This window comes from Akebia trifoliata, chromosome 11 (assembly GCF_017979445.1).
Source record: "Akebia trifoliata isolate Shusen 1 chromosome 11, ASM1797944v1, whole genome shotgun sequence".
NCBI lineage: Eukaryota > Viridiplantae > Streptophyta > Magnoliopsida > Ranunculales > Lardizabalaceae > Akebia > Akebia trifoliata.
In genome coordinates this window covers 42,968,828-42,980,204 of record NC_141385.1, presented here as the reverse complement: position 1 = coordinate 42,980,204, position 11,377 = coordinate 42,968,828, and the positions used below count along the sequence as shown (strand labels likewise).

The 11,377-nt window shown below is 37.5% G+C and overlaps 1 protein-coding gene across 1 annotated transcript; it reads right to left on the bottom strand.

Annotated features, from left to right (window-relative positions):
• Nucleotides 1-600: 600 nt before the first annotated feature.
• Nucleotides 601-9,488, bottom strand: LOC147391849 (ABC transporter C family member 3-like). The gene is made up of 10 exons (XM_086458747.1): nt 6,381-9,488; nt 5,904-5,990; nt 5,189-5,824; nt 4,910-5,074; nt 4,085-4,379; nt 3,761-3,975; nt 3,344-3,649; nt 1,668-1,731; nt 1,269-1,508; nt 601-1,174 (listed from the first exon to the last, which is right to left on the bottom strand). Exons 1-10 carry the CDS (start codon nt 9,045-9,047, stop codon nt 1,050-1,052), a joined length of 4,800 nt encoding a protein of 1,599 aa, XP_086314873.1. The 5' UTR covers nt 9,048-9,488; the 3' UTR covers nt 601-1,049.
• Nucleotides 9,489-11,377: the final 1,889 nt, after the last annotated feature.

The window sequence follows — 11,377 nt, the reverse complement described above, 5'->3', positions numbered from 1 at the left end:
GGACCCCCAAATCTATCATAGTATCAGAGTGGGCGTTTCTCTCTTCCATGTCACCCAATTCATATCTCCATGTGCTTCGGCTCAGTCCACCCACATGTGCGGGATTCATATCTCCATGTGCTTCGGCTCAGTCCAGCCCACATGTGCGGGACATGTTGAGTTTTATCCCAGATCGAACACTGATTGCCTTGTCTCTCTCCTTCTGAGCTCCTGGGCCTCTCTACTCATTGCCAATTGATTTTGAGTTAGACTCCCAAATTTATTGCTCCTCAGCATAAAGATCATTTTCAACTTGTAAATCATTTTTTATGGGGTTTGAAGATTCAAAATGGGCTGATTTTTCACGAAGATGGTTCTCTCACCGTAGAGACCTCATATATATATATATAATAGAATATGGAGCAATACATTGTATTTATTTCCAATTAACGCTTAGAATATTTTTTAACATTATAATTCTTCTTGTAACTTGCACGCATGAATTATACATTTGCCCAAGCAAAACCAAACTAGCTTAACCCAAACAAATCAAGAATTGAAATATCTCTGCCAACCCCTACAAACCAGATGCATTCGAAAGTTGCGAACCACGAACCCAAATTCAAACCAAAGAAACAGGTAACATAAGATCAAACAGCCAAAAGCATTGTAAAACACATATAACCCTTATTCGCGGAAAGGTAAGATACATCGGGCCTAATTCTGAACTCAAGAACATATCTTTATTAATTTCGCACTATTATATGTGCTACAAAATCTAAAAGTAAACTAAACTAAAACGCTCAGTCTGCAACATATGAAGATCAACTCTTGTATCATAATTGCAGAGAGCGTTCCTCCCGGATAGCCTTTAATTCATGATAGGGCATAACCAAAAGATACGAAAAGTAGAACTCAAATCTGATATAGTCCTGCCCTAAAGCTCTTCAAACACTGAGTGGTTGAAGATTGCAACGAGCATTCCCAATATAATTACTACCTCATGAGGGACAACATCTATTGGATAAGTCATCTCTGCTGGGTTATCGTCATCATCGAACAACCAACACTCAAAGTTCAGTCAAATTTTCGAAGCTAGTATTTGATCTTACAGTATACTCGGCAACTAGCTTTGCGAATGAGGAAGACTTGTCTTCTAATAACTTGCTTGGCGAGCCAAATTCCACAACCAGGCCTGCTCACAAAACAAGCCCCAATTGAGATTCAAACACCACCCAAGGACTTAAAAAATAAATTAGATTAAAATGAACCCATTTGATTGTACTAACCATTATCAAGAAGTAAGACCATGTCACTATCGAGAACAGAAGTTATCCGATGTGCAATTGTGATAACTGTACAGTCCGAGAACTGTTGCCTAAGTGTTTGTTGAATCAGGTTATCGGTTGCAGTATCCACCGATGCAGTAGCTTCATCAAGAACCAAGACTTTGCTCTTCTTTAGTAGTACCCTCCCTAGACATACCAATTGCCTCTGACCCATACTCCAATTCTCTCCATTTTCATTAACTGCACACCCAAATGAGTGAGCATCACATAAATAGCTGAGAGTGTGTATACGTATTGGAGATGTCAGATACAAGTAGCCAATACAGATTTTTCACTGTATGTGAGTTAAATGAGTTTCTCATGCAAATTAGATATTAGTAAACATCAGAAGCAACAAACCTGTAGAATCAAGCTTCGCCTCCTTCTTCCTAACTTCGTCTCCAAGTTGGCACCTATCCAGAGCCTAAAACAACAGAGCAATTTGTTTCAGCAACTTAAGCTAATGTAGGATGTAAAGAGCATCATCGATGAAGCAGATATGGTGGATGTGCATGATGGGTGCAAATTGGCCGTGAGCCATCATCATATTATTTTGACCGAACTGAACCCTCATGTAATATATATATATGGGTCTCGTTCAACACCCTACGCTTTACCCTACACTTTACCCTACGTGTTTTGTCCTACATGGGTAAGAAGTTTTGGAATAGGCTGATTTTTGGTTAGGATGATCTCTATGGTGAGGAGATCATCCTCACCAAAAATCAGCCCATTCCAAAACTTCTAACCCCATAAAAAATGGTTTACAAAAAATGGACGGTCCACGATTTTTCAACTTGTAAACGTGGGGCTAGAAATTTTGGAATGGGATGATTTTTGGTGAGGAGGATCATCTAACCGTAGAGATCATCCTCACCAAAACACGTTTGGTAAAGTGTAGGGTGTTGAACATTTCCCTATATATATAGGGTCCCTTTCAGCGACAAACATTTTGGCAAAACATTTTTCAAAACATGGGTTAGAGGTTTTGGAATGGGCTGATTTTTGGTGAGGATGATCTCTAAGGTGAGGAGATCATCCTCATCAAAAATCAGCCCATTCCAAAACTTCTAACCCCATGTTTACAAGTTGAAAAATCGTGGACCGTCCATTTTTTGTAAACCATTTTTGAAGGGTTATAGGTTTTGGAATGGGCTGATTTTTGGTGATGATGATCTCCTCACCGTAGAGATCATCCTCACCAAAAATCAGCCCATTCCAAAACCTCTAACCCATATTTTGAAAAATGTTTTGCCAAAATGTTTGTCAAAATGTTTGTTGCTGAACATTTCCAATATATATATATATAGGGTCAGGTTCAAGGGACCTATGAGAAAACATATGTAAAAACAATGTAACATTAATAAAATTTCAAAATATTTGTTAGAAGTTTCAGATTAAGCTGATTTTTTGTGAGGATGATCTCTATGATGGGAAGATCATCCGACAAAAAAATCAGTCCAATCTGAAACTTCTAACCCTATTAAAAGTGATTTAGAATGTGGACCGTCGATTATTTGCCAATTTTTGTCACTAATTTGTAAATCACTTTTGATGAATTTAGAAGTTTCTGATTGAGCTGATTTTTTGTGAGGATGATCTTCTCATCATAGTGACTATCTTCGCAAAAAATCAGCTCAATCCAAAACCTCTAACCCATATTTTGAAAAACCATTGTTTTTTCATATGTTTTTACATATGGCCCTTGAACTGCCCCCATATATATATATAATTAAAAATATCTTTCTGCCGAGAAAATTTATAGAATATTGGCAACCCATAGAACCAAGCCGACCTTAATTCGGTTTGGGTTGGTTTGGTTCTATTGGCATTTCTGTTCGGTTCTGATTCTTATTTAATGGAACCGACCTATGTTAGTTTGGTTTCAGCCCCAAACTGAACAAAACCAAACCAAGTTGCACCCCTAATTTTGAGTTATGAAATAACATCTATGTAGAAGAGTGTCCTATTGGTGAAACCTTTGTGCAAGTTAAAGTTCAACACAGTTTTTAGTATTCGTATAAATGAAAACCCACCTCCCAAATCTGTTCATCAGTGTACTCTTCGAGTGGGTCGAGGTTGCTTCGTATGGTCCCCTCAAACATGGTTGGGTCTTGTGGAATTATGCTTAACCTGGACCGCAAGTCGTGCAGACCAATTGTGGAGATGTTGATACCATCTATCAGAATCTGACCAGCAGCGGGTTCGACAATGCGAAAGAGTGTCTGAATTAGAGTTGATTTACCACTACCCGTTCTCCCAACAATACCCGTCTTCATTCCTCCAGGAAAATTGCACGTGAGACCCCGTAAGACAAGTGGCATGTGTGGGGCATAACGGACCTACATACATGTGGCATAGAGATTCGGTATGAGTAGGAGTCATGTGTACAAGTGAGCATTGCTCACCTCAGATATTATGCAATAATATGTTTGACATAGAATGCATAGTACCTGCAAATCACAAATATTGACTTCTCCATTTGATGGCCAACGACTGTCTGGCCTATTTGCTTCTATAACAAGAGGAGGTTCACTTGGGATACCTGCGTACTGAAGTATTCTCTCTACAGATATAATTCTGTTCTCAACATTGCAAAGATTCCATATGACTCTGGCTTGTAACATGTTCAAATTAAGTCCATATGTCACCGCTAATCCCGCAATGCCTAGAAAACAAAAGAGAAAAAAATAGATTAATGTTCTTTCTGTGGGTCAATCACTCATACTGCTTCACAATGATGGTGTCATAAATGATTTCAAATGGGATCCACTTACTGGGATCAATTACTCCCTCTGGCACAGAGATCAAGAAGATTAAAGAGAAGGCAAATGTGATTAACGACAACATATCCAAGCGAAAGCATAGCCATTCCATTGCAACAGCAGCATTAAATTTGGGCCGGGAATAACCATCCATCAGCTTCAGGTTCATGTCCATGAATCTTGATTCTTGGTCAAAGCTTCTGATCGTCGTTGATCCCGAGATAGATTCTGAAAAATGTTGTATGACTGGAGCTTTACATACTCCAGTCAGCCGTGCTAGTTCTCGCGCTGGAGTTAAGTAGTATTGCTGGGGAAAAAAATTAAGAAGTGTAACAAATCCTATTACTCGGAGTACTCAAGTGATTGGATATGGAAAAATTTTACATTGATGTCATCCTCCAATCAGCCATGCTATTTTACATTGCATAGCAATTCTAACATTGCATTTTGTATGTCCAATACAATATTGTGCAAACTGATATTACAAATTTTGGAGCAACCAATATTGTATTGGACATACAAAATGCAATGTTAGAATCGCTACGCAAATTCTTCAAGAAAAAACTTTGAAGCGGCCATCCCACTTCTAAATTTCGATAGAACCCTCTCCTTTGAATTACACGTGGTGTCTCCAAGGAGGTATCCCAAATATTAACGATAAAAGTAGGGATGTGAAATAAATACAAAAGCCACATGTTATGTTACGAGAGGGTTTCTCCAAAATTCAAAGTCTGACACCTCATCTCATACTTGAACACATCTACTGCTGCTTTGATTGATGGATTTAAATTGAGGTTATAATACTTGAGAAATAGAGTTTAAGGACATGAGTATTACCTGATACCAAATGCAGGCAGCAATGACCGGAATAAAAATGATGACAACTGGCCATGCAACCTGCGACATTACCGCTATTATTCCAAGAAGTTGTATGACTGAGCTAGCCAAACTGGAAATTTGATATAAAATGTTCAAATCCACGGCACTTTGATCTGTAGAAACCTGGAAGAGAGTATAGCTTACATAAGTTAACTGAAGAACTATACTAGTATTTTTTAAATTCATCAAACGGACCTCAATTATACTTGCAAACAAAAAAAAGAAGAAATCACATACTCTGTTTAGTATCCGTCCACTCGGTGTCGCATCGAAGAATGACATGGGGGCACGGAAAATACAATAATGCATTTTCTGGAAGAGTAGTGTCGCTGTCTTGTAGCCAGTTGTCAGAAGAAGCACGGCTCTCACAAGGACACAGAATGAGCTACCAATGGCCAAAGCAACGTAGACAAAGATGAGAGTAGTGCGTTTAACCGGAGCTTCTACATCAGCGGACACAGGAGTGGCCAAAGCCATCCAATAATTGCTCCCAATCTGAAGAATCTGAAAGAGAATCTGTGATAACAATATCAATGGCACGAGAGCTCCTTTATATACCATAGTAATAAATTTCCAGTACACTTGAAGACCAACTCTGCCTTTCTCTCTCTCTTCCTCTTGAACAATCTGTGCTTTTGGCCCAACTATCTCATCTGTTTTACTTGGTTCCCCTTCTCTTTCATTTTCTTCTTTGTGCTCATCCTTCTTATCAACCTCTCCGTTTCTTGAATTTTCAGAAGCCGATCCTGTCTCTACAGAATCAAGAGCTGACAAAGCTTTCTTATGTGCACCCACCAGTTCCATGAAGTCTGTTCCTGAACTAAGAATCTCGTCATACTTTCCTGCTTGTGTAATCCTTCCATCTTTCATTACCTGTTAAGCAAGAGAAGATAAAAAATCATCATCCTGGAATCAGAGGTCACGTAGAAAAAACAAGAAGAGAAATGCTCACCAGGATAAGGTCGGCAGAAGGTAAGAACTCTACTTGATGGGTAACATAAATCACTGTTTTCGAACCCAAAAGCCCAAGCAAACATTCCTGCCATGAGAGGATTTGTTAGTTATATAAAAATTTGATCCAATTTTTTTCATCAGTTCCGGGTAGAGACTAAAGATCTTGAGCGACCAATCCATTAGAAAACCCAAAATTAAAGAAGTATTGTTTGTTTCTTCATGCTCGTTCCAAGCTAGACATATCATTTGCACAAATAAGAATCCCTTAATGATTAAATGCTTATTTAACCAAAACAGTGGGGAAAAAAAGTAAAATAAAAAGCTATAGTCTCATTGAAAGGATACCCAATGAGCTAAACCTACATAGATTTCAAAAGAAAATAAAAAACCAAAATCTCAATTACTAGTGAACGACAACTCAGAATCATATTCAACGAAACAACAAGGAATTAGATGTCAAAGAAAGAAGAGTTACCTTAAACAAATGCGTTCCCGTGTGAGCGTCCACAGCACTAAAAGGATCATCGAAAAGATATATGTCAGCATCTTGGTATAAAGCACGTGCAATCTGTATTCTCTGCTTCTGTCCCCCACTCAAGTTGATTCCCCTCTCTCCTATAACTGTCTGATCTCCAAAGGACAAAATCTCTAGGTCCTTCTTCAATGAACATGCTTCAAGGACCCTCTCATACCTTTCTCTGTCCATCTCCTCACCAAACAATATATTCTCTTCAATCTTCCCACTCTGTATCCAAGGAGATTGAGCGACATAAGCCTTTGTCCCACTCAACTTAATGGTGCCAGATACCATGGGCACTTCCCCCAAAATGCACGAAAGCAAGCTTGACTTTCCCGAACCAACAGTACCACAAATAGCCACTCTCATGCCATGAAACACTTGGAAATTAAGATCTTTCAATGTCGGATTAGTGGAAGAAATATCCCAGGAGAAATTCCCATTGTTTATATCGATCGCGACCTTGGAAGTACCTCTATGAAGTTTCTCTATCACATCAGGTGGAAGGTCACCGAGACGGAGGTATGACGCGATCCTGTCAAGTGAAACCTTAGTTTGAGCTGCCATTGAGATTGTCTCAGGCAAAGTATAGATAGGTTCTTGCAATATTCTAAATGTTGCCAATGCAGATAAAATCTTCCCCGATTCTAATGGGATCCCCATAAGCATACAGGTCCCAAATGTAACCAAGGCCACAAATGTGGGGGCTCCCGAAAAGACAAAGTTGGTCATGCCCCCCGCATACAAGAACTTCCTCAACCATCCTTCCTCATTCTTCCTGAGTTCAATTATCTTAGACAAGAACTTCATCTCCCATCCCTGAAGCTTGAGAATTCTCATGTTCCTTAGAATCTCTGATGTAGACTTCATCCTTGCATCTTTGGACTCCATCAATTTCTTTTGGAACTTCTCCTGTAATTTTCCCAACGGAACATTCACCAACATCACTAGTATGGTAGCCACAAAAGCTGCAATCGTAGCAAGCCCGAGGTTCTTGTACAATATCAACAAAGCCAGAATAACTTGAATGGGAACCATCCATAAACAGTGCATGTACGAACTAAAATCACCAATCCTCTCAGCATCAACCGTCATGAAATTAATTATCTCACCAGTAGTATGACCCTGCCTCGATTGGCTGGAAAGGGTAAGACCTTTCTTGTAGACCGCTGCGATTAGAGCTGCACGGGCCCTAAGACCAACTCGTTGCGTTTGAAAATACCAATGCCTCTGTGAGAGGCACTCAATGAGTTTCGCGACAAAGAAAGTGGCTACCAAAAGATACCCTTCGTTTTTGAACTCTCGACGACCATTGAGGTATTGTACAAAAGTGTCAATCAAGTATGGACCGACATAAGAAGCAACAGTGCATATAAGCACAAACAAAGCTGTCAACATGATTTCTCTCCATGTCGAGAAGAGTAATGCCTTGACAACTTTGAGACTTGTTACTTCATTACCATTACTAGCATAATCATCGAGCTTAGATTTAAAAATTGGGTAGACTCCATTGACACCATCTTTGCCAGCCAGTTGAGGAATATCCTCGAGGTCTAATATTTTTCGGTTACCAGCGGCAAGTAAAGGGCTCATCCAAGAGAATGTGAGGATACTGAAAAAGTTCGCATTTGCAAAAGGACTTACATTTTCATCCTCACAACGCTTCCTTGAACCATCATTCAAAAGAGGCTCTTGAAGAAGAGCCCCAACTTCGACCTTCTTACTGAACAATCCGACGTAAAAGAAGAATAAACCCGCAAAGACCGATACAAAATTTAAAACCCAGATTTGGCTTGGTAAGAACTGATGTTTTCGATACGAAAAAAGGTCTGTAACAAGACAAGAACATGACACCAAAAGGTAGAGACCCCACCAAATTCTTAGAAAGATGGGGAACTTATGAAGCTCACTTGATTTAGAGAATTGGATATGTAAGTAAGCAAAGATTGCTATCCAAGCAAGTGTTCTAGTTCCTAAATCAAATTGGGTCACAAGGTTTTCATCAGACCAACCACTTCTATACCAATAAAAGTAGTTTAAAACACATAGGAGAAGATTAAGCAATGAAAGACACAAAGAAGAAAAAAGGGTCTGTTTGTAATATAAGAATCTGCTCTGTTTTGAGTTTTCAAGATTAGTGATTTTGTTGAGTCTCTTGTAAGCCCAATACATAGATAGAACAATCAAGAAAACAAGATGGGAAATGATAGAAAACCCATGCATGTAAATAGGTTCAGAGAGTAAATCACTAACTGAAGACATTAGAGTGGTAGGGTGTGAGAAAAAGAAGAACATACCATGCTTTGCTTCATAAAAACTACCCATTTTTTTTTCTTTTTCTTTTTCTTTTTTGCAGTATTTCCTAGGTTTTTTGAAATGGGTAGAGCTGGTTTTGATGAAAGAGTGTAGATTTTGTTTAGAGATGAGAAGAAACTGAGACTGAAAGTTCGGTACATAGAGACTAGAGACTAGAGAGAACGAGTCAAAGATGGGTTCTTTGACTAGTGTAGGACAGCGTGGTGCACAAGACTTGTTGGACGTAGAGAACAGGAAGAGACGGAAAGCAGACAAAAAGGTTAAATAACCAAGCAACAACGCGCGAGTGAGAGACAGAGAGAGAAACATACGAAAGTTCGTCAGAGGGAGGTGTTTCTTACCAAATTCAAGCCGGATATTGCATGCAGTCCAATGTTTTTACTATCTAATCAAATTGTAACACGTAGATATTATTCCTAATTCTAGGAAGCGAATCGTGACTGAACCACTTCCCTGTCGAAACATTAATGCGATATGATTTTAAAACTCGGTTTCTCGTCTCGTCTCGTGCATGACAGATACCGAGTCGCCTCGGACGAGTTTTTTGATACGTCCAAAAACTTGAAAAATGGATTTGGGGTTTTATATCTCATCCAAAAAAATTGCCTTGTCCATCCATCTCGTCCATGCCTAATACCGAGTTGACTCAGGGGATATTTCTCGATCTCAAACAAGTTTTAAAATCATGTGTTGGAGTAACATCAAGGTGGAGCCTATCCCCTTTCACGTCAAAAAGTGAGATATGAGATTCTAGTCTGAGGTCACTTTAAGCATTATTCATTAATTGATCATATACTTTTGGATGAATGATTTAGATCTACATCTAACAAAAATATTTATTAATTTTAAGAGAAAAATATTAAAATAATACAACAATAAAGTGGACTGTTTTTAACCAACGTGGCCAAGGCATTTTTTCAAAAAAGAAGAGGTCTTGAATTCAAGTCCCCTCATTGATCACTTATAGGGATTTATCCTACTTACCTTGTATGTGTGATTTGTGGGGTATTGGGATTTGAACGATATATACTTCCAAGAGGCCAGTTGTCTTGCCCCCTATTAGAGAATTACGATCTGATATGAATTGAATCAGATCGTGAAACGGTTCAGATTTGTAAAATCAAGCCAATCATGAAGTTACCAAATATTAGTCTGGTCAACAAACCAGAACATTGGGTTTAGTCAACCAAAGCATGAAATTCAGTGAACCCAACCAATTTGAATCAACAAACCAAATATTTTTGTAATTGATCTTTTTTCATTGTTCATATTTAAAATTTAAATATTTTACTAATTTATTTCTATTTAACTTAGAATTTTTAATATTATAATTATAATTATGGCTCTTATACTTGAATTATATATATGTACAAGCAAACCAAGCTAACGAATAGATCTAGGAAACCAAAAATGAATTTTCTTTACCTACCCTTACAAACTAGGTTCATTTTAGATGGGCGAACCACAAACTCTGAACCTAAATTTGAACCTACGAACTAGGTAACATAGGTCTTGCCTATGACATTAAATGATCTATTTGGACTATTTGTGTGACTATTGATCTTTTATTGCCTGAAATCCATGGAGTAAAATAATCATGCAAATAAGACAATGAATATTAAATAACTAATTAATTAAATTTTGATATTTGAAGATAATATATTTTAATTAACCTACCTTTATTTAGAATGGATGTGATGATTCAATGGATTACATCTCCGATATCGAGGGACTCGAGCAAAATCATATTTATGATTGATTTTCTCTAGAATTTTTCTTTTTTCATTCAAGCAGAGATTGAAGATAAAAGGGTTTCAAGAGAAATTAAAATTTATTTGGCATGAGTGATAATATGAGTCAATTGGGTACGATGATTTCTATAAAATAAAAATAAAAAACAAATATATATTGATTTAAAATGTTTGTGATTTATAAGAAAAATATTGATTTAAAATAATAATCCTTGTATAAATAAATATAAATGTATAAAACGATATTAAACAAATATAGATGTTTAAAAATTTAAACTGATTTTAAAGATTTCTATGGAGGACAAGACGTGAGATATGTTAAATATTTTCAAAAAAATATATATATTTTGTGGTTTAATTTTTGATTTTTTCTTAAGTTAGAAATTTGAGAATTTTTGTATGTATAAGATTTAGTCCCGTATTGCTTACAAGTAAGAATGTGTGATACCTTATAAGAATAAATCAACATAATTAGTTGTATTTATGTTACACATTTAAGACTTTGATCTGGTGCTTTAAGGTGATGCGAAACACACTTTATACTTCGCACGTACGTATCGTTGTGAGTAATTAGGGAACCTTAAACTTTTTGAGATTCGAAATCATCCAACGGTTGTGGTTGATTTGTCACGTGTGATGGGTCAAGTGAGTTGGATCAAGTTAGTACCCAATCAGGATCAATTAAGTATGTTGATTCAAATAGGTATCCAATTAGGTACGATAGGATATGTTGATTCATAATAGGTATCCAATTAGGGACGATAGGATCCGTTAGATCAAGTAGTGACCTATCGAACGTGATCACGAGACACATACATTTGAATAGGTGTGACCTGGATCATTAGATATGAGATCAGACACAATATACATTTGAATGGGTGTGATCTG

Bases quoted from the DNA above. Each gene is read 5' to 3' on its own strand.
- LOC147391849 (XM_086458747.1), bottom strand. From the start codon at position 9,047: ATGTTTCTCTCTCTGTCTCTCACTCGCGCGTTGTTGCTTGGTTATTTA. The intron at 4,380-4,909 runs GTAATACTCATG...TTTTTTCCCCAG, and splicing joins CTGCCTGCATTTGGTATCAG to CAATACTACTTAACTCCAGC. The intron at 1,732-3,343 runs GTGGGTTTTCAT...CTGTTGTTTTAG, and splicing joins CTGATGAACAGATTTGGGAG to GCTCTGGATAGGTGCCAACT.